The following is a 24,671-nucleotide window of genomic DNA, read 5'->3' on the forward strand; positions in this document are numbered from 1 at the left end:
CAGTGGCAAATTCATCACATTCCTTCTACTTTGTCAGTTACAAAGTGAACTTAGTAATTTATTTTCTCCCGAGAATATGAAAAATCCTTTATAGATACACTAGCAGGTAGGCCCGGCGTTGCTCGGGCAAAAGTAACGATAGCGAAGATTAAGATTATTACGTTATAGTCACAAAAGAAAGAGAGTAATTTCATCAACAAACTAAATATTTCTAAAGAAAGGTCGAATTTGAAAATCGAATGTTCTAATATTGTTCGATATCCACGACGTGTTCTGATTATATCGTTCGATTTTCATCGAATGTTCTAAAGAAGAAAAGTCGAGAAAAACCGAACTAATCTGTTTAAATTTCAAAATCGAATTTGTTCCAACATATTACTCTTTTTCTTTTTTTTTTCCAGCGCCCGTAAATCTTGCACGTCGCTTTCTCTTGTTCGCCATTGTTATTTAACACTTCCATTGTTACTTAACACTTTGGTACTTAAATTTGGCACCCTGTGTACCGAATTCAACTTTCAACTCCTAACCGTTTTCGCGAAAATTAAGATTATTACGTTATAGTCAACCTTACCCGTTTTCAGAATGCAAGAATTGGGACCCCTGTTTCCAGACTAATTAGAGAATTTTTATATGGGTCTAAAAATATGTTCGATTTCCCGCAAAAACGAAAAAACTGCATCTGCGTCTTGCACGTCGCTTTCTCTTAACACTTCCATTGTTGATGGAAGTGTTAAGCCTTAATCCTGTCCTTCTCCCCCGTGGGGAGGAATTTCGAGAAATCCCTTCTTAGCGTGCGTTCTCGTGACGTACTCTAACTTTGTACCAAATTTCAACTTTCAACTCCTAACCGTTGGGCTCTGCACTGATTATTATTATTATTATCATCATCTCGTCTCGATTATATATATATAGATTTTCCACGATTTTCCCCTAAACCAACAAAAACACCCGAATTTAAAATTTTGGTTCGCTCTCATTTTCTGTACATCAATTTAGACTTTTAATTATATAAATTAAAGTCTAAATTAGTATTATAATTAGATACTTCTATTTAAACTTGTACAGTAAAAGCTGAGTTTTCAGTAATTCCCATTTACACAGAGATAATAATTTTCCCTAATATAAAGTATATATAGAGAGGGAATTACCGGAAACTTTATATAACTTAAATATATGTCATGTTTTCGATTGGTACATTGTTTGCGTTATGGCATTTTTCTTTTTTTGCGGTTATTCGCAGGAAATTACGGCAATTGATACTTAATTAATAACTTTTTTATAATAAATTAATTCTTGCACAATAAGTATTTAGAATACTACTAAAAAAACAAAGCTGTCTACCTGGTGATTGATATGGATATCAATTAACCTCTAGCTTTTGTTTGAAAAAGATGATAATTGTGTAGAAACTGAAAATTAACGTACAAATTAAATTCTAAATTAATGAATATATATAAAGACTGGAACAAATTGAATTAAACCATTAACTATACTGTATTATACAACAATCAATTATTTATTGTGATATAGCCACAATGCCGAACTGCAATTTTTAATTAATTTAATTTAATATATGCTCTCCACCTCAAATTAGTAGTGGCTTGCCCCTGTACATCATACTTTTCCTGTTAGCAATGGAGTCGTGCTAGTCATCTAACTTCCTCCAGGAAAATATTTGAATTGAAATAACGTGATTTCCGGTCAAAACAGGTGAAGCTCGTATATATTCGGGGTCTCCTGCCCAAAACTTTCCATATTTGGTCTTGACTTTCATCTATCTATCTAACATTGTTCTGGAGAACTGAGAATTTATAGATCTACAATTTTTTCAAATTGCAGCCAAATTAACCTGAACTTCTACACTTTTACCCTTAATGTGGAACACACAGTGATTACATCACATCATTTCTGTATTAAATAGTCTGAAAAATTATAAGAATTTAGCCAAAAGGATGTGTTAAGTATATTATTTTGAGTGTTATGAGTTTGTTAATTTTTATTGACATGCAATAAAATAAGTTTTTAGCATTATTTGAATTTCCCTTTTTTCATTTTAACTTCATATTTAAAAGTTCTATTAGCAGGCACACTTTTATTGAGTTAACTGGAGTTATATCTGATACTAGAAGTTAGTCTGGTAGCCAGGAACAAATCATTGGGAGGCTAGAGGGGCAAGCTGAAAACATTACGACTGGTGTTTTTGTTTCTTTCATCCAGCACTAGACCTATTAGCTAGAGTTTAAGTGTAAAAAATAAATAACCATAGCTTAAGTTTACATGTTGAAAGCAAGAGCATATATTATATATATACTACATGTAGGCATTGCCAACTAAGCTAAGGGGGCTTAGCTTCCCATAGCTATGGGTATACTAGAAGTTGAATGAGGATAAGGAAGGAGTTGATCAGGAAAAATGATGAGGACAACTCATAGGATGAAGTAATTAATGGCAACATGGCAAATAAGCATAATATGATAATGGGGATGAAGAGGAAGAAAGTCTGTACAAAATGACACATACCATAGTTAAAGAAAAGTTTAATCAAGCAATATAAGATTGAAAACGAATGTCAAATAATGATCCTGATGTTGGAAAATTGAGAAATTGCAAATCAACTTCTTAAATATTAAAATGAAATAAAAACAACATTTACATTAAAGTATAAATAACAAATATAATTTAAATTTATTCTAAACTAACATCTATAATATCAACTCCACATTAGTACTGCTTATAAACTACATCTTGCAAAATGTTTGGACCTGGAACAGAGCAGTATCATATCCTTATCTATGATGATAACTGCTACAATTATTGATATACAGATAGCATTTTTAATCTTCTAATATAATTCTAAACTTTTCTCTAGAAACAATTAAGTGATTAGTCACTCATTCTTTCGTTTAGTTTTTAAAAATGAATTTTATTGATTTTGGCTAAATAGATTTTATTTTGCAATATATTTCTTCTTTTCTTCTAATTCTTTGTTAACTAAATCTTCTAAATCCTATAAAAATAAAAAAAATTAAATACATAAGATTTTATAATAAAATAAAATATCTTTCTATATCTACTATAAAGAGAAGAGCACAAATTACAGACATTATAGCAATTAATTAATATACATAATATAAAAAAATTAGTATCATCTATGCTACAAATTACTAATCATTATTTGATAAACATTTTAATTTATTAAAATCAATCATAGATATAAATGAAAAGTTTCCTAATTTTTTACTTTCACTCTGATAAAAGAAAATAAACCAATTTAGTCTGGAACATGTCAAGTGCATGAATGTGGAACAATCACAAACTAGCATACATATCATAAAGTCTATGTATGCTAGTTAGACATTGTCTATTTTTTTCTTTATTCTGCAGAAAATATATATGTAGAAAACCTGATATGCAAAAATATTGTAGTAATTTTAAACAAGAATAGATAATTAATAGCAATTAAATCATCATAAAATAACTATACATTTTTCCATAATCAATAAAACTTTGTATGTTCATTGTTTCAAACTTTGCATGTGAGGTATTTAAAATTACAAGTTAATACCTGTTGTTTTCAATTTTTCAAAATTCGGCTGATTTACTGCAATCAAAACATTATAATGACTTAAGCTAATATTTAGACGAAGCATGAAAATTTTTAAATGCAACAAAAAGTTTCCATTCAGTTAACATTTTCATCAATAATAATTCTTAAAATAAACAGTGAGACTGGGTGTAACAATTTATAAATGCGATATGGTGGTCCAGTTATCTCAATGAGTGCAGAAATTCGAAAAGTGGGAGAAAATAAACTAGTCAAGTTTAAGATAATACAGTATTACTTTTTATTATTCTTTATGTTTCCATTTTTCTAATTGGCATCATTTTCATTTAGTGATTGCAGCTTGACATTAAAATTTTTTGTGAATGTAGTGGTAGTTTTTATTTATATTCTTCTTTGCAAAGATAAAACTATGATGAATTTGTTATGGGTAGGGACAAGGTAACAAACTGTTATAAGTTCAAATTATACCTGAGTAAGCTTGGGTATAAAAAATTAAGTTTCATAATTATATCATTCATAAACCTAGAAGATACAACTCATATTTTTTTGCTTATTATATCCTGTATATCTGACAAAGAATGGGAGTTATATTTTTTGAATTTATTTAATTATTTCATTAATAATTTCATCTTATTGTTAATTTGGAAATATTAATGAATTTAATGTCAAAAATCTCAAAATGAAAAAGTCAAAAATAAATTTATTTTACACTTTTTATTTTGTTGTATTTTAAAAGAACTTTGGTATTGGCCAGCCACATCATAGTTTAAAAGTTGTAAAAATACATAAATCATTCTTTAAATAACTAAGAGATTATACATAATTTATTAAATTTTTAAAGTAATGAATTTAACTCTAAACATGAAGAAATTACCTTTCAAATTGATTAAATTAACATCTGTCTAAAGAATGAGATTAAAATAATTATTTACAGAATAATAATGGTTTTTAATTTAAAAGAAAAAAATTACCAATGTATAGACTATTTGTGACAAATATATTTATGTAAATTTCAAATAAATAATGTGCTAAGTTTTCACCTAAGAGCAACTTTTTTGATCTAGCATTTTCTTCTATTTAATATGTAAAACTGAAAATCAATTTTATATTGTAGTTGTTAGCTTCTTGCCTCTAATGAATTAAATAATCATCTCAAACATCACAACTGTAAGGTAGATTACATAGAATTTGTAACCAGATGGCTGTATGGACAGTTAGCAGTTTATGCCCATGTAACCTTTAGTTATTAAATGAAAATATTGCAGGTTATCTTTTGTAATTTTTTATGTATTAAGTTAATGTTAAATATGAGTTTTTTCAATCATTGTATCAGTACTTATGTAATAGTGGTTCTAGAGGGTCTAGTGAAAACCAAAGTGCATCCCACAAATAAAATTAGTCTTTTATTGATGCGATCCCAATTTTCTAATGCAATAAGTTTGATAAGACTTCTATACCTCCACCAATTGGCAATTTGAAATAATTATTTAATTTTATATTGTTTTTAATAGACCTATAAAAAATTTAGATCTGAATATAGTTTTCAGACTCAAATGTAAAATGTTTTCAAATTGTAGCTGAGTAATATAATAGTATTAATGGCTCTATGCAAGCTCTGAATGAGACAGTTGGGACCTTAACAGAGCTATACAGCATACCCAAGGTGCAAAAAAGTTAGATTAACCATACCTCTACAAGCAACCCTTTGCAAGATACAGCCCAAAAACCAGGTCATACAAAATCGTGAGTTATGTTGCTGCACTAAAGCTATTGCATTTAACTATTTAGTCCACACAACTACAGCCCTCTGTATGCCAGCTTCATGTAACCCACTTGACTGTTTGTAAAATACTTGATATTATATAGTTTTACGGGGTGTGGGAGCTTGCCTCCACCTGGGTGCCGAGATGTGAGTGATAGCAAGCCTCGAAGCACGTGACTACATGTAGAGAGCATGGAGAATAGGCAGTATACTGATACATGTTAAAAAACTGACCTTTAAAGGCAAATATCTCACGAAGAATTGCATGTACAGTTATGGTTCTTTTGACTTTTTTGCCTGTATAGGGGTATAGATTAAAAATAATAGCAATTGAAATATTACGTTTTATTTTAAAGAGAAAGATGACACTATGTTTTAAGAACACAATACCATGTTTCGACGCCATGTTTAAACGGAAGTTATGACTATTTACATCTTGGGTTGATGCTATTATTTCTTCTTACATGTATTAAGAGAATGTGCGTTATGTATAAAGTAGTCTCTGACAATGGCTGTAAAAAAACGTAAATGTGATATCAATTATACGACCAGACATACAGATACATCGTCAGTACCGCTTCCTTTCCCAACATGGCGTCGAAATGATGATAGCATGTACTGACACTACATTTTACCTTCTCACCATCTCTAATTATAAAAATATAATTTTTTCTATTGTAGTTATTAATATGCACATTGTAATTACGTAAAACTATTATATAAGTACTAAATTATTTACGTAGAGATCGAGAATATAAGTTACTTAAATCGTCCTTTAAGGACCACAAACAGAGACTAATTAGGTAAGAGTAAGGGGTTGGCGGGAAGGGGGGGAACCCCCCCAAATTGTAGACCCCCCCTGTGCGATCAAATAATGTCTAATGAACCACACCCCTACGGGCGACCCTTCGCGAGATATAGCCCCCCCAAAATCGGGCCGCGCGATGATCGCGGCGCGCGTCGCTCTGCTAACGCGCGTCGCACTGCAAACGCGCGTCGCTCTGCTAACTCGCGGCGAAGACTCGCTTTTAAGTATGTAGCACACACGACTAGCGTACGTCATTTCCGGTCACGTGACTTCGCTTTCGTACCTATGGTGTCTCGTACGAGGTACCAGTCACGTGACTCCTATATAACTTTTTAAAATATACATGTTTAGGTAAAATGGAATATACAAAATAGTTTATTTATAGTATAATTAACTTTTATATAATAATTTAATAAATAGTAAAAAGTGATGATTAATTTTAATTAAATAGTAATATTTTTCATGTAAGAAATGTTAATACTATTTATTTCCACTTCAGAATCTATCCTGATATGTCATCTATGCTAGTAATAAAAACTTCACTACCGACAGTAAATTAAAGAAATGTGATGGCAACGACCAAGACGATCTTCTCGAAATAGTTGTTGAACTATACTGTATATCAATAAGAGAAAAAACCACCATTTGTTTGACGATAGACGATAGAGTTTACAAGACGGGAAAAGACGATGTTTCTCATCCCTCTTTGGCTACACGTGACACGTGGCCGCAACAAATGTATATTAAAATCTAAACAAAAGTGCAATAAATTGCCTCGATCGTCGTCGAGCGCGACATTTGATATAAACAATATCAAGACTGTTTACTATTTTGTAGAAATTATTGTCAGTTAGATGCTAATTGATGGGTGAGAGCTGTCATCAGACAAACTTCCCGATTGCACGTGGTCCGTACTAGCTAGATCTAGACACTAGCCCGACTAACAGGTGCGCGTACAAATCATCGACAGTATGACAGTTCTCACTCCTCAAAAATGGTATAAAAGGGGCTCGCACCCAATTGTCGGGGCGGCGTCCGAACAAGCTGACAACGGCTGGTCAACACCATCAACTCCGTTCACTCTACGCATCTAGGCAAAGACGAACAGCGAGGTAAACTTAGATTTATTTACTTAAAACCTTTCTCTCTCTCCCCCTCCATTGACCGCGAGTTAGTTATATCTAATTCGGAAATTAAAAAGGGATTAGTTCCCTTAAATGCCTCGAATGCCGACATCTCTCCTCCAACGTCCTATTTTATATTTCTCTTTGTATGTTACCATTTAGTTAATGTTTTCATTAAATTTATTTGATAAATTAAGTGGGTGATTACTTGTATATCGCCGACACCTTATCGACTTATCCGCGGGTTAAGCTTTGATGCTTAACCCCCGATACTCACAGAAAGAAAGAATCGTTTATTAAAAAGAAACGAATAAAACTTTACAATATATGGAAATCGTATTTTAAAAATTGTAATAACAATAGAATATTTTAAAAAGTGTGTACATGATTTCTTTTAAATCTGTTTTTATGTAAAACTTAATTTGTATGTATTATTAAAAATCTTTATTTTTGGATTAAAAGAAAGTTGTTTGATGGTTAGTGGATTTTTCTTATTTATTTGTCAATCCATCACAAAGAACCAGCCGAAAAGAAAGGTGAGGAGCTGCTAATTCATTTTAAGATACTGTATATAAAATTAATATGGGTATGTGTTAGATAAAAGAGTATAGATTACGTTTATTACTGATCACATGTGATTTTGTTTGAGAGAACTAATCGTGCGTTCATTAAATTAATACTTTATTTTGATCAAAAGTTACTGGCGGGACATGAACATATATACATAGATAAATTCGAACTATCCGATCAATTTTCTCTCGCGCCAAAACAAGTTATTTTTACGCGGATTAAGCGATCATTCATAATTTTTTCGTTTTCATTTGTATTTAAAGAGTGATGTATAGGCCTATTGATATTTGTAATTGCGAAATAATTTTGGTAGCTTTTTTGCAACGCGAAGGATTGATTTCAGATATAGAAAAACGTGCGCAATGCAGAAACGAGTATAAGTTTGTGAAAAATAGACAAAATATTTTCCGTGTACAATTTGCATTAAATTTTATGGAAAAAAAGCCCAATATTTCGGACCTACCTAACCTAACCTATCCAATGGTCGGATGCCGAGCGGTCAAGGAGTGCATTTTTTTATTCCTTTGCGCCAGCGGCATATGTTTAAGTTTAAACATTCTTGCGGAACGCGTTCCTAAATTCCTGTCGGAGTGGGTGCCGACTACTGCTACAAGCGGCCATCTTTGCCGCTTGTAGCAGTAGTTTATGGTGGAAAGCAACATGGAGTTCTCCTTGCGCGGACAGTTTCGTTTCGGGGTCCATTACGTGGTTTTATGAATGAAAATTTAGAAGTTGTGAATGCGCAAGTTAGTAAACGCCGTGATGTAAGTATCTTCTCGAATTTTTTCGAATGGACCCGAAAATCTCCATGAAATTATTCGGGAGGTGGCCCTTCAGGATATGTCAGGTCCCGTTCCTCATCAACCCGATCGCCCCGTTGTGGGCATGGTCAAACTTATAATGGGCTTGCTAAAAGAGGCCCCTCTTAGTGCCCACGGGGCGGAAATAGTTAGAAAAAACCCTTATCCTTACCCAACGCAACTTACTAAGTCTCTTAAGTTCAAAATGAAGACTCTGAAGTTAAAAATGAGTCACCCAGCCCACAAATGACTCTCTTTGACAAGATAAAATTGACATCAATTGGAAATACATCTTAAAAAATTTCAGATATATTTTTTTCCTAATGTTAACTTTAAGAATTTCATTAGTAACTTATTTCATTAGCAAAAGTGCATAGATACAAAATAATTCATATTTATGTTTGGGCTACAAATAGTTCAATTCGGCTATTTTTAAAGCACAACTGTTACTTTATAATCCAGATCTGGCAACATTGTATATCAGTCCTTATCATTTCAAACATGCCTTTGAACATGATGCCAGAACAAATTTCGGAGAATCCCGTCGTGGATACCGAAGAGATTTTTAATCGATTAACTTGTTTTAATTTTGCAGCGTACTTCCCCAACGAACTTGCCGCCGAGAAATTTTGCCACATGGTGGGACTTGTGCCCCATCCGGACCTGACCGGCTTTGTACCGTCGTGTTCTAAGTGTGGAGGTAAAATTTCCTTGATTTCCTCCTGTACAAAAGTGCCGTACGCAAGTATCTGTTAGCTAATTCAATTTGTCGTATTTTTCAGGCGCGATGAGGAAAGAGCCGGCACCAGCGGAGAGGTTTGGATTTGTCTACCGCTGCGAAAAACTATCGCAAAGAAAAAAAATGCGTAGGCGGACAGGTGGCTTTGTCTGGCGGCCCATGTGCAGTGGTAGCCTCTCTTGTACAAAGAATACATTTTTTGAAGGCGCTCAGCTTTCTGCTCAAGAGGTATAATATCGTTGCAGTATGCCATATTTTGGATATATTATATTTTTCGTATTTCTTCTTTCTTTGTTCCTTTGTTCTTTTGTCTTTCGCCATTCTGGAATGATCCTGTTTAACCCTACCCTTGGGAGTTGATGACTCACATCTAAGACAATAGAAAGTAAGTAGCCGTAAGGGGTTTAACAGGGTCGGGGGAGAACACCCACAAAATCGGCGGTTTCACGTCACGTTACGTGTTTCTCTAATTCGATCGTAAAGATGATGTATGTTTTGAGATAATTTATTTTTTTTGTATTTAACAGGTGCTTATGATTATATTCTCATGGGTCCTGAAGCTGCCGGTCACCGACGCCGCCTCACAATGCGGCGTGTCACGTCAAACAGCGGTAGACTGGTATAACTTCTGCCGGGAAATTGCGGAGATTTTCGTCTCGAACAATCAAAATCACCAGCTTGGCGGTAAAGGCCTGCACGTCGAGGTGACGATCGATCCAAGTTTCTGACTTCGCCGATATACCGTCTATGTCTATATACATATGTTTTTCTTTTCAGATTGATGAAACTTTTACTAGAAGAAGAAAGTACAACCGCGGGCGCATAACCAAAGGCACCCAAATAACTATATTTGGTGCCTATTGTCGGGAAACGAAAGAAGTTATGTACTGGCATGTAAGTAGTAACGAAACATTATTTCCTGTTATTATTTACTTTTAGTGGAAGTTTTGTGTTATATTTTCTCGTATTCTTTCAGGTGGAGAACAAAAGCAGGCGCGTTCTTTGGAGCTACATGTCCAGATACATAGCTCCTGGTTCCATAGTGCTTTCCGACAGCGCGCCCCAATATCGCGGCTGTACGACGATGGGCTTCTCGGAACATAAGACCGTGAATCACAGCCAGCAGGGCCCCGGGAGGTAAGGAGGATGATACTGTGCTATGTGTTAAGTGAAAAAAAAAGAAATGAATGAGCGTTTTGAGAAGGATACCGAAAAGTGACATTTTTCTTTTTTCTTCTCGTAGATTCGTCAACAGCGAAGATTCTGAGGCCCACACTCAAAACATCGAGTGTAGACATCGCTGGCTGAAGAGGTCCATCAAGTCCCTCCGCACGGACAGGAGCTTGCAGAGTTACACGTGCAGCTACGTATACAGAACGCGGTTCCTGTCTAAGTTGCCAACAACAGCGGCAAAATTCCGGCAGTTTGTTGAGCATATCGCAGCCGTCTACCCAGGTCCCGGTCGCCAGGGTCTCCAACTCCTGACGATCGGTGTGCCCGCGGACCAAGATCTGCCGCCTGACGAGCCATATAGCGATATCCACGTGCCCGACAGCGACGAAGAGGAACAGCTGGAGGATGAAGACCGCCCAGTGAGTAGTGAAGCTTGTGTACCGAAGCTTGTGTAGTGAAGTGCGCGTGACCGAAGGATACTTCTTTGCGGATTTGAAACCTGGATTATGTGATTTTTCAGGCATCGGACGCAACCAACACCTTTGTCGTCGACCAGAAAGATCAAGCGGAAGCTGGGACCAGCGGCTGTGCATCGTAACCAAGATGTCGCCAGATAGCGAGAGGACAGCGCCTCCTCTTGCGGGAGACGCAGGGGAGGCGCTGTGAGGGTGAGTGTCTGTTTTCTTCTCTTTTTACATCGGCAGTTAAGCTTAGTTCATACTGAGCGTGATTCGTTGGCGAATGCGAAAAGCAGAGCGAATAACACGTCAGACATGACGTCGTTTCCGGCGAATTTTACCATTTCGTGAATCGCTTCGAAGTTCGGAACAGTTGAGGTTTTTCGTTAGCGAAAAAATTTCGCCACCACTCGTATTCCCGCTAGTTGTCACGTGGTTCTTGTTTTCAAGATGGCTACAGAAACTTCCTAAGCAATAGAGTAAATGTTGTAATTACGGAATTTTAATATTCCTCTCACCCAGCATCGTTTTCTTTTCGACGTATCTTTCTTTCTCAATAAATAAACAAACGTGGTTAACGACGGAATATCGGAAACGGCCATTTTGTTTTTCGACATGTTTTTGCTTGCTTGCAAATGATAGGCTGGGTAAAAATCGGGTACTTTTCGCATTGGCTTTCGATATTCGCTCAGTGTGAACTAAACTATAAGTCGGATTTGAAACTTGGATTATAAGTTTTCAGACAACATCGGGCGCCATCAGCACTTTCGTCAACGATCCCCAGGACCGGGCCGAGGCGGGAACCAGCGACCTCTCGATCACATCACGAAGAGGCTATGCGTCGCAAGCTAGCGAAAAGACGTCGCGGGATACGCAAGAGGAGTTGCTTTTGAAGGTTAGTGTAGAATCTGTTTTTTTCGCCTTTTACATCGGCAGTTAGAATGTGTGATTCTTTTCGGTTAGCAGCGCGCCAGTCAATTGACGTGATCTAACTTACGTGTATTGGGTTCATAATCAGTTCAGAGAGAATTACCCAAATGGGTAAGCCGGAAATGGTTAGTGAGTTTACGAGCGGTTACAGTCGCGCGCGATACTCAGCAGAGCGACGCGCGTCGCGACCTCGCGCGCGATACTCAGCAGAGCGACGCGCGTCGCGACCTCGCGCGCAACCCGATTTTGAGGGTAAATAAAAATGCGTATTATTTTCGTTAAAGTTGGTAAAGTTATTTATTAATAATTATCGACGTTATTAAAATATTAATATAGCAATAAATGGTTGGTACTCAAAACTAACGAATAAATTATTGCTTTAAGTAATCTTTATAACGGAAACTAAAATCGTATCAATATTTTAATTTATTTTATTATATTATATACTATAATTAATATTAATGATCGAAATATAGGACTTTACGGAATGTTTTGTTTAGTTTAGTTTAGTTACTTTAGATGTTTAGTTTAAGTCGTTCCGATCGCTTACTTTACTCACATCGGTCGCCTAAGTGGTATTAAAGGTGGCAACGAGGTTACTCTCGCTCGTTTATATTGATTTCGTTTCGATGATTAATTGGTAAGGAGAGGGCGAGAACCGACCCAAATTGTAGACCCCCTGTGCGATGAAACAAACAAATTTTTGGTATATGTAGGTGTCACGTGACCGGAAGTGACGTAGGTATAGCCCTCACCACCCGATCGGCCGATCGCGCGCGGCCCGATTTTGGGGGGGCTATATCTCGCGAAGGGTCGCCCGTAGGGGTGTGGTTCATTAGACATTATTTGATCGCACAGGGGGGGTCTACAATTTGGGGGGTTCCCCCCCTTCCCGAGAATATAAGTTACTTAAATCGTCCTTTAAGGACCACAAACAGAGACTAATTATTACCTCTAAAGGTTTATAAATTGAATGAACCACTTGTGCACCCGCAAGCATTGAAAGCAAACAAGTAATCCCGAATTTAAAGTATGACGACCAATAACTCATTCTCAGTTTAAAACGAAGCACATGTTTTACTTATCGGAAAATGTTGCCAACTCACCCATATAATATATTACCAGCAATCGAAACATTGAGATAAACCGGGAAACACAGAAATTACAAAATAAATTTTATAATTTCCGTGTTTATTTTAGAGCATTACACATATATACTTATATGCATGTAGGCTTACCGTATAAATAATATTTAGAGATGGGAAATCCAGTTCCTCCGCTGGGACCGAAACTGTTGGAACTGATCCGAGTGCGAAAGTGTTCCGGACTACTAACTGTTAAATAAAAATTTATTGATGTAATTATTTGTCTCTAAACTTTGCTCCCTTAGAAAAATTTTCTGTCGGACGCCCATGCTCGTAAGCAATGTAGGAACCATGCGTTTTAAATGTAAGTGTAACCAAAAAGGAGGCCGAGCAGTTCCGTTCCCTGAAACTGGGAGTTCGTGGGACGCGAATTCGCGCCTGGCCAGGACAGGCTGGCCACGTGGAGTTTTCTGGGTTTTCTCCACGTCTGTAACGCCTGAATAGGGGCCAGTTACCCTTAAAAAGACCTCCCGGAAGGAACTGTCTCGACAGTCGGTGTGGAACTGTTCCTTGTAGTTCCAGACCCGGAACTATTCACCTCTACTGTATACATAGTGAGTCGCGTAATCCGCAGTTTTCGTGCTGCCTCATGTTACATGAAAATCTTGCAGCAAAGCATCAGAATTTAATGAAAGGAGCAGGATTCTTAAATCAGAAAATGAAACCGGAGATGTTTACTTGTGTAATCTGCCGTGTTATATTATTTTCCTTTTTGGCTTGTTTGTTTCTTTAGTTAAGGCAATACAACACTTGGGCGATCTACTTAGAAAGATGCCTAACAGTTCCCTATTCAGGCGTTACAGACGTGGAGAAAACCCGGATAATTCCACGTGGTCAGCCCATCCTGGCCAGGCGCGAACTCACGACCGAACTCCCAGTGTTCAATGAACAGAACCGCTCGGCCACTGATGGGCCTCCTTTTTGGTTACACTTAAATTTAAAACGCAAGATTCTTATATTGCTTACGAGCATGGGCGTCCGACAGAAAATTTTTTAAGGAAGCAAGTTTGGAGACAGATAATTACATCAATAAATTTTTATTTAATTATTTAAATTGTGAGAGTTTATAAGTAGAATAGAGAATACAATATTGCTTCAATATAAAAAGTCAGACAAAGCATCTCATAGTCGAGAGTGTAAGGCTACGTATCTCGACCATTTTTACGATTAAAATTTGTGGAATTTTTTTTATTCAAATCCAAGGGAAGACAAATGCTTTGTTTGTCACCCTCTAGTTTGCGGGCTTACGGGTATCTTGCACCTTTTGTTGAGTGCTGATGCTTTTCCGCAAAGAAAAACGGGTATTAAGCTGATTTCATAACAAAACACTATAATTTAGTTGTATTTTATTATAAAAATAAAAAATATATATACATGTATATATAATTTGTTCCTTAATTAAATCAAAAAGTTACGGAGTTAATATTTTTATATATTTCAAAAGAAAATTTCATAGTTGACAAGGTTTGTATTGTTATAATGAAAATGAATAATGACATAGTAATTCAACATAATAAGTTTTTATTTTATGAACAAATTATTTAATTGCAAAATCTTTAATTTCTGAAGAAAGTATTGTCTGTAACGAAGTTTTTAAATCCTATTTCAGTTTTTATTTAGAATTAGGCGTAATTTTACTTTAACTACGTAACGCATAATTATATGCGTTTACTTGCTTTGCATATTGATTAAGCTTAAAATTTAAGAAATGGTGACTCCGCAACAGATGAGAGTTTTGTGTTTTGCAATTAGAAAAGTCGGAATTACTCGTCATTGCAGAAGTGCAGAAGATGCACAATTCTACAGCTGTGGAGCTTAGTAGCCGTAGAATTGTGACTGATGTGACAACGGATATGATGTAGAGAGTGTAGGAAGAATTTAATTATCGGTTGGATTTATATACTTTGATGAGAAAATGTAAAACATGGACGGTTTTCCAATGTTTTAATATATATTACAACGTTCTCGGATAATAGTTAACATAATTACAATAATTTAAAATGGTAGCATTCTTTTTGGAAGACACTGTAAAGATGAACAAATTCTAGACTAATTGATGCAACAATTCAATTTAGTAAATTATTCTTGAATTTCCGTATGATGCTAACATGTTAAAATTATAATCAATATTATTACGTTTATCCTCGAGGCCAACCAGGGTCCAAGTGGATAAAAACCCTAACATTGGCAGTTTTTTTAAGGTTCTCGCGCCTGACCAACGAGCTAGTCACGTGGAGTTTTCCGGGTTTTCTTCACCGGTCTTACACCTATTTTTCCATAGAAATCATTTGACAGATCGCGTTTGTTTCGCGCTTTCCTCGCTGTATATGGTCCTATTATGAATCTAGCACATTTTTTGGTTTTTCTCCACAATTAAACTATTTCAGTTGATAAATTTCATAAATATGAGATAAAAATAAATGATTTCTTATACAAAAGAAAGGTCAAAAGGCGATGATTCAAATTTCGTAACTGTAGAGTTTGATGGCAAGCTCTGATTTTCCTTGTTCTTTTCAATGCTATATTGTTACTTTATAATTAATAGCTCATGCTTAATTTTATTTATAGAAAGTATTAAACAATAGCGAGAAAAAAAAAAATATATAGAAAATTGTAATATCTTCAATGCTACTGATTACTCTAACGAATATTATAATATAAATAGAAATAGCTCTTTATGATAATACACTGAAAATGCATTCTAATATTTGTATCTAAATTACGATAGTTTTCGCTTAATAATACAATATTCCAAGATATTTTTTTCATTACTGTTGAATATTAATTATCTCTATTATAATTATTTTAATTTTGAATAAAAATTATAATCGTGACATGACATGAAATAAAATTGATAATATTTATACACGTTATATAATAATGTTGGGATTAAGAATTAAATCAATAGTGTTTTGTGCTCCTCGTCATTTAGGAGCACCAAGGCCTTAACGACTTTAGAATTAAGGCATATAAGTTATAACGACGGAGGCGTATTGTGGATTTGTAGTGCCTAGAGGCAATACATATAATTATGTTTGTTTTAACGGCATGCATTGCTTATTAAACAGAAAGATTTTTTAAAAATAATTTCAATATTTAATATTAGTATGCATTTAACTTTTTGTTGATAAGTTCTTGTAATTATTTACTATACATTAAGAGTATTAATAACACCACATTGCGCCTGGGGCATAAATTTTTCTGTCCCATTTTTCTTAACGCTTTTGTGTTGCAATTACAGAAATTTGATCAGAATTATAGGCCTGTTCTAGCCTATAATTTCTGATCAAATCTCTGTAATTCTGTAATCTTAGAATTCTTTGAATCTACTTTTTTAAAAAAGAAATCACGTGTTATTGTACTTTAATGGATATTAATTTATGAAAGTTTCGACTTGACTGAATTGAGAGTGTGACCTTGTTTGTCAAACTCAATAAACCCATTGAATCTTTTTTTTTAATATTCGGTTCATTTAGAAAGCCTTCACGCGTCACTAATGAAGTTTCTTTCTTTTTTCTTTAATAAATCTGATTGTGAATCCAATTTAAAAGTTAAAGACTTAATTATACTCCGGATTTTCGGCAAATTAACGTAAACAAACCATTAATTTTGGTCATAAATTTTAAAATTTATTTTTTTAAAAAAAAGAACATTTTTTAACATTGTAATTAACAACAAGACATTTAAAACAGAATATTTTAAAATTATAAAACATTTGTTATTGCTATGGACGGAAGTTATTTTCACTAACTCTAGTTATTGTACAACATAAATAAATAAAAAATCAGAAAAGTTCGAAATTTAATTTGTTAATTCAGTTAAAAGTGGCATAAGTACAAAGTTTCCGAAAATCCTTACATTTTTAATAAGTTAAAACGCATCATAAGTATTATAAATCGCGAATATTTCAATTTCTGACAAGTACAAACTTGTCAGAAATATTATATTGTTATACTGTATTTGTAATTTACAGATTAAGGTAACTGTAATTTTAAATGGTGCACAGAGTTTCTCATTTAAACACGTTCTTAAACAAAAAAGTAAGGAATTTTTCAACTCTAAAGTAGTTACGTCACAATATATATATATATATATATATATAAAATAATAATATAGGAAGCCAAAATCAAATACATTCTTTCCTCATATTTAGGAAACAGGCTAACAACTGGCATAACTCAGCTGTGCAGAAACCATGTATTTTACATGATCTCAATTACTCAATGATTGTAATTTTTCTCTAAAAATTGAAATTACAAACGTCTAATGAATCATTTGAGTAATAGAAGAGATCATGAGAAGTATAATTAAATGTATGCTATTGAACTTGTAGGCGCTGGAACATTTTATAGAGTCCGAACATTGTTTTTGTTCGAATCCGAAATACTCGTGTTTCAACGAATTAAATATTTCTAATTCTTCGGTTCCACAATAACGTTTACTTAAATCTGATACGCATTCTTTAAATAATTTCATCATACTAAAAATATTTTAAAAAGTAATAATTAGTTTATTAAATAATTTAAAATGTTTAATTAATTAACATTAACTTTGGCTTTTACTAACCAGCATTTTTCGTCCATGTAGCTAACATTATTACTGTTTTTGTCCGATCTAAATTTATCTTCAGCGTGTTTCTTGCACATTCTTGCTTCGTTTTTGACCCTTATTTCACAATTTTCATCTGAAATGTAGAAAAGTCAATATTAACCCTTTACAACGGGTTTAAAAATATAGTTTAATTATTAAATTATAATATATAGTTACAAACCTCTTTGATATTCGGATGATAACGGAGCGCTAGATATATAATTATCATCATGATCATCTCCGGAACAAAGCCAAGCTCTTTCTCTTCCTTTATCCAAAAGATATATTCCAAGAAGAGATTCGTCTTCAGGAGTACAACGAGATCTTACTACGAGGGTTGAACATTCACGAAATTGTCGATAGTTCCTAAAAAATTGTTTGTTTGTTTATTTATTTATTTAATTTTTATAACTTTTTAAAGTAATAAAATTTATAAATCGATATTAAAAATAACCTGCAAGATTCTCGATTGATGCTTCTGTTATCAGTAAGTGTAGACTCACAATGCTTTACTCCATCTTGCTGGTAGCAATCTAATCTCCACCAAACTAGAGGGAAATTTTTAATTATTTTCGATTTTAAATAAGAAAAACCAGCATAAAAAAATTACTGTAAGCTTACTTACTAGCATAACCATCGCATATGCTTCCCAGAAAACGCCATGTTTTATGAATTATAGAACTTTTACTCTGCCTTTCCGAAGGAGAAAGACAGAGAGACGTCTGTGTAACTAAACAATGCAATTTCCTGTAAAGATTTCTAAACAAAATAAAATTTAAATTAGAAATAATTTTCATAAATGAATAATACATAGTTTAAGAAAATATAAAAAGTTTTTTCTACCCTGTGGGCAGTGGCGTAGCGTGGGTGTCAGCCGCCCGGGGCCGAGGAAAATTTCGCCGCCCCCTTATTTAGGTATTTTTACAAGATATTATTATTTATTGTGAAATTTTGCCGCTCCCTGGAAGTGCCGCCCGGGGCGGGCCGTCCCTGCCGCCCCACTACGCTACGCCACTGCTTGTGGGCATTAAGACATGTAATGGGCTTGCTTGAGCCCCTCTTAAGAGGGGCTCAAGCAAGCCCATTACTCGGATAAGCCCACAATAGGGTAGTCCGAAGGTGTAGAATGAGGCTCGAATTTGCGGACCACCCAAAAATCAGGGGTTTTTGAATAGTCCAAATTCGATTTCGAGTCTCCAGAGGGGTGGGCAGCCATCTTAACCGCTCGGCCATCCGGCTGTATAACTATAAAAGTTTATAAATTAATGTTAAAAATCATAAAATATATCTAACCCCGAATTAATCTTTTTGAATGTAGTTATGATAATAGTGAGCCTGAAATAATTAAAAAACCGAGCCCCTAAATCATGGAATCTTAAAGTAGCAGGAAGAATATAAATTCTTAATATTTTCCTACTGTCATAAGGAGTTTTATAGTCGGTTTAATTACATTTATACGTCTATAAACCTACTTAAATCACGTCTCTAAAGGATAAAGTCAATGTTTAATAAGTAGAAGATGACCCGATTTTCTTCTACATCGATTACCATTTACGACATTTATGCGATTTTTAAGGAACTTTTTTTAAAAAATAAAATAGAACTAAAGTCAATATTTTCTGGAGAGGTCAATGATCATAGTAAAGTAACGTCCGAACGGGCTGGAAATCCAAAGAAATTGCTGCAGCAAACATAATAAAACGTACCTACAATACTCTCTCGTATCTCTTTGATAGCCCCCACCACTTTCTAAAATTTTGGTGATGGCCGTTTCGCATCTATTTAATTGATCGTCGTTGCATTGCTCCGCTTTAACTAGAAGCGTACCTGCAACAAGAGGAAAGTTATCATTAAAATTGAATAGTTTTACGTTTAATTATAATTTATAGTAAATAAAATAAGTAAAGAGAAAGTATTGCATTATCAATGTCAAACGTAGCACGAAATGAACATATCGTATTGTTTATGAACGTCTTAAAGGTGTGGCATATCAAAGTCATGTCTGCGACAAACGTCCTTTCGCTACTGTTTCTACTAAATATTTTTAAATTTATTTTTCCTATAACTTTCATTTATCAGTTAGAATTACAGAAACATTGCAATTGTATTTTGAACCGTTTTTCTTTTCTAGAAAGAAAGAAAATACAGTGATGAAATAGTTCCGGTACAAGATTACAATAGAAGGCCATTCATGACTGGAAGGGAGTTTTAATCAAGGGCAAAATTGGAATAACTTCATAAAAAAAAAAGTCCTTGAATGAATTTTTGGAACAGAACAACGAAAGTAAAATTAGAATTATGAAAGCGTTAGGAAAGACCTTTTTTTTAAAGTTAATTACGTGTTTATATTATTAAACATTAGTTTGCATTAACAGGCATTTTATTACAAAATGGTATTCCTTCGATTCTGATTAAAAATAGGGGGAGTTAAATATATACATGTATATATATATTTTAACTTGAGCGCGAAAACAAGTTTATATTATTACTTCACCAATACTTTATCACAGGGAAAGTCTTTAATTGTAATTAAAACAGGGAAAGTTTCTACTTATTCCTTTTTTTTTCAATCGATAAATTTTTGAAACGTTTTTTTAATAGAACCACGTGAAGTGCCCACTCTAAAATGGCCATCGGATGAATCTTACCTTAACTAATTGCAAGTAATGAGCATCAGTCAAATTCACTATTGAATGATTTAATATTTGCATTAATGTCAATGAAGATAATCATCGAGTAAACAACCTCCATACACAGTAACAGGGTGTCCTTGCAAATTACTTTCCCTTTCGTTTTCGCATTTGTATATACTTTACAAATTTTATTTCAAATACAAAAAATCAATTTAGTACAATACAAATGATCGCAAAATTATATTTTTAATATGAATATATAAAAATCTTGCGTGATATTATTACACGAGGTCGACTTTAATTATGGTATCGTGTAATTGAATTTAAGTCAATGGTATCAGTGGGATGTGCTACTTTAAATGATTCTTTTTTTAAAATTAAATTTGGCACGAAAGCCCTGAAAATTTTCATAAATAACCTTAATATAACTCACGATCATCCGAGCGAAGAGGTGAATAGAATAAATATTTAAACTTATTTAATTAAAAATATATTTTATTATCCAAATCCTTTACTAAAAAATTCTACACACAGCCAATTAGGAAAATCGTATTAAAATTCATTAATAAACTGTAAATTACGGCAAAATCTTTACGATTTTATTAATTATTTATATTAAAACGTTTAAATTATAAAAAATATAATTAATTAAATTAAAATTAAACTTACTCAGAGTAGAGGACACGAAGAGCAGGAGCACGAAGAGTTGCATGGTCATCGTTTGTTTGAGTTTGTGGTCCTCACTTCTCTTTTGACCGTACGATGACGTAACAAATGCGCACGCGTACTAGCTATTAAGTGGAATGGAGTTTTGCATCATTAACAATTGTCGAGAGCAAGTAAAGTTTTGGAATCATTAACTAGGCTGTACTTATCGATAAAACGATCTGCATTAAACATATAAAAAAAAAGGGGGGATACTCTCCTTATATTTTCTAATAATATAGAGAAAATACTTAATTTTAACAAGCATCTATCAGTGGGGAGTATCAAGACTTCAATTTTGAATGTCGGCGATAGGAAGACGTTGACATTGCTATTGACATAGCCTATATTTGCGAGTTTATAAATAACATCAACAGCAATTAAAAGAGAATAACGATCTCTAATTATTAATGTCTTATTTTTAAAAGAATATTTGTTTTTACTCTGTAGATGGAAATGCGTTTTAATGCACAAAAATGAAGGTACAAACACATTTATTACAGGATATATATATAAATATCCTTCACCAATTAGGAAAATGTAAGCAGTTGGAAGCCCGCAGAATCATACAATTTAACCTTTTTTTTTATTTTATTTTTTGGATAAGTTAGTAAAGAGGTCGCCATTTTAATTCCGAGAGCGAATCGATAGCAAAATGTCCAGTCAACGACCTATGATACTCTTCCGCAAACATCAATTAGCAGATTAAAAACGGTTGTAGATAATTAACTTACGATAACTGTTTGACGTAACAATAAAAACTACGTAACAAATTATTTTATGATGAAGTCTCGTGCATATTAAACACGTACAAAACTTCAAAAGTGTATGATTTTAAATGCTACGATTTTACCGAACAAGAAAAACCCTGTTTGTAGGATGTTTATGGAAGGATGTACGCGCTTTTCTATTAATTTTCGACACAATATAAAACATTAAAACTGTGGCCGGATGCCGAAAAATATTGCAACAACTTTCTATTGTCTCTTTTTTATTTTTAATTATACAAAATGGCTCATGCCGCAGTTAAGTATAAACCACAAAATGCGTCCCACATTTTGCGTTTTGACAACATGGGAACGGAAATGATGTCATCAATTTCCGGAAGATTGTGACATATTTGAAGTTTCCAATTATATTAAAGTAACTAATTACGTTTGGGTAATTTTTATTATCAAACATCTCAGATAAGGTGTGTTAATATTCCTATCGTTATTCACTGCACAAATTTTATTACCACCGAGTAGAAGCGGCACTAAATTATTTTTTAAATAGAAATAAATAATGTATAAATATACATCAATTTTAATCGGTTTTATACCGATATTTTGTTCAGTTAACGTCTTTAAACAGACTGAAGGAAATTCATTAGTTGAGAGATCGATGATTTATAAGGAAGTAAAAATAAGCTTATATTTAATTTAATTCAAGAAATAATCGTAAATATGAAAGAATAATGAATAAATAACTTTCAAAACTTTTTATTTAATTTAAAAAAATAATATATTTGATCAATGAAAAAAACAAAGAAGGTAAGAAAGTGAGGCTATTTGAAACCAGCTTCTCAAACTGTAGCTTACGGGCGAGTCATTTAAAATTGCATTTTTCCTCCTTGCATCCATCATTATGTCAAAAGTAACGATTAAGTTTTATTCGTTGCTCTAAAAAATCGTAATTTATATCGAATTCGGTATTTTAATAAATTTACAATGAGCAAAATTCTCATTTCCGTATAAGTATAACTTCGATTTATAAATTTTAAGATTCCGTCATTGTTCTGATGTATAATCGGTTGTTTTATGTCGAGAAATTTGAGAAATTCGATAAATTGAGAATACGGTCCACCACAGAAAGTCTCGGGTTCGGTTTCAAACTGAATTTTTAAATATTTTCTTCCTAATAAAATAATAAAAATTAATCTAGAATTCGTTGTATTATACGCAGAGAAAGAACAGTTAGCTCGTCATTAAAAACTGTAATTTCGATTTAGTCAATATAATGATTTCTGATCGATAGAACGAGTAGTTAAACTCCTCTTTTCTTCCAACAACGTATAAAAAATCCATACTTCCATTAGCGCACCGTTACTATATAATTTAGCTATAAAATAATTTATTGCTGGACTTAAGCCTTGCTGTTGCCTTAATCTATAACATAACAAGCCATTTTTCTATATAAATAATGATACATATAAAAATGTGTGGCCCTAACTGTAAACTCATAAAGAGAGGCCCTTAAACTATATACTCATAATGCAATGCCATAGACTCATAAAGCGAGGCCCTAAGCTATAAACTCATAAATTATTAATCAAAAATATAATTACTTAACCATATTAAGGCGTAGGAGGTATAAATTAACATGTAAAGCAGCTCGCTCAGAAAATACCTTTATTATTGAAATACGAAATATTTTTATTATAGATCATGACAAATGAGTCACTTTTAAAATCATTAAATGATCATTAAAGAGATAAAGTTGACACGAAAGTCGTGACTCGACTTTGATAACGAGAATTTTTGAATGATATTCTTTTTCGGAGAAACTCTGCCTTGTACTGTACACATTTAAGCATAATATATTAAATTTTATAATATTTTTATTTGTAAGTGTATAAACATACATTCCAATTAAATATTATGTGAACATAATTCTTTCCTCTGTCGCTTGCATGTTTGCAACAGGGAGAAAAACTTAATTAATTAATTATGGTTAAAATTAATCAATCATTAATAGAAACCGAAAATTTGTAGAAATGTTTTCTCATAAAATCCAAATTTATTAATTTGAATAGGCTGTTCTGTAATTACAGGGGAGGGAAAAAAAAGGGAAGATAGAAGGGAACAAGAAACAAATGTAACGCTCCACCCTCTCTAAAAGTCATAAAAATCAATATAATAAAATCAATAAAAGAAAAAAACAAATGTTTTATCATTTATCAAAAGAAACTTTAATTTATATAATTTACTATCATATTTTAAAATAAAAACCGTTAAATTTTGGAAAGCTTTCTATGTACAGTACACTGTACTCAATCCCTAAGTATCCTGTACCCACCCTTCCATAAACATTTTTAATGTTTTCATCTCTTGGCTTTAAAACATTTTTCGTGTTTTTAAACTCTTTCCACCCTGCGGACACACAAGAGGGCCTTTATTCTATATCCATCATGGAGACCACTGAGTGATGAAGGATAGGCCCAACATATTCGGTAGAAAATTCCTGGAGATTGGCCATTTGGATTCGATTCTGGGTCCTCCAGAGCCTGCCTCTCTGGAGGACCGGAGTGATCTGCAAGATGGCACCCCATTGGCAGATCGTCCATATGTTGCGTTGCCTTATTACATCAAGTCAAACCGAATACTTAATATAACCTATAAATCCGATATTGATGAATCTATAAATGTAAACGATATGAAGTTATCAGTGTCAAAGTTTATAGACCGTGAAGAGTTACGTGAAAAATTTAATGAGATGATACATAAAACTGTATTTTATTCGTGTACTTAAATTTTATATAAACACGTACAAAAATCGACGAATTATTTATTTATTTTAATTATGTACAGTACGTTAAATATTAATATTTAATTGCGAAATCATAATATAATTAAGAAAAATTTTATATAAATATTATGCGAACAAGTTAAGATTATTATTCTAAAATAT

General features: G+C 33.4%; 3 protein-coding genes and 1 long non-coding RNA gene across 4 annotated transcripts in view; 2 read left to right on the forward strand and 2 right to left on the reverse strand.

The window, feature by feature from the left end:
- LOC136986253 (uncharacterized) overlaps positions 1–24,671 on the forward strand; it is a 171,553-nt gene that overhangs the window by 17,002 nt on the left and 129,880 nt on the right. The gene's annotated exons all lie outside the window — the stretch shown is intronic.
- LOC136983033 (uncharacterized) lies at positions 2,661–13,007 on the reverse strand. Its single transcript, XR_010881972.1, has 2 exons — positions 12,882–13,007; positions 2,661–3,007 (listed from the first exon to the last, which is right to left on the reverse strand). It is a non-coding gene; the product is annotated as an uncharacterized lncRNA (long non-coding RNA).
- On the forward strand, positions 9,891–11,139 carry LOC136986721 (uncharacterized). Its single transcript, XM_067284348.1, has 5 exons — positions 9,891–10,072; positions 10,146–10,262; positions 10,345–10,505; positions 10,612–10,960; positions 11,062–11,139. The coding sequence occupies exons 1-5, from the start codon at positions 9,902–9,904 to the stop codon at positions 11,137–11,139; spliced, it is 876 nt and encodes a 291-aa protein (XP_067140449.1). The 5' UTR covers positions 9,891–9,901.
- On the reverse strand, positions 16,682–21,066 carry LOC136983083 (uncharacterized). The gene is made up of 7 exons (XM_067279750.1): positions 20,967–21,066; positions 19,371–19,491; positions 18,290–18,423; positions 18,119–18,212; positions 17,846–18,030; positions 17,641–17,758; positions 16,682–17,554 (listed from the first exon to the last, which is right to left on the reverse strand). Exons 1-7 carry the CDS (start codon positions 21,013–21,015, stop codon positions 17,338–17,340), a joined length of 918 nt encoding a protein of 305 aa, XP_067135851.1. The 5' UTR covers positions 21,016–21,066; the 3' UTR covers positions 16,682–17,337.

This window comes from Centruroides vittatus, unplaced genomic scaffold (genome assembly GCF_030686945.1).
Source record: "Centruroides vittatus isolate TY-2023 unplaced genomic scaffold, ASM3068694v2 contig_1012, whole genome shotgun sequence".
NCBI lineage: Eukaryota > Metazoa > Arthropoda > Arachnida > Scorpiones > Buthidae > Centruroides > Centruroides vittatus.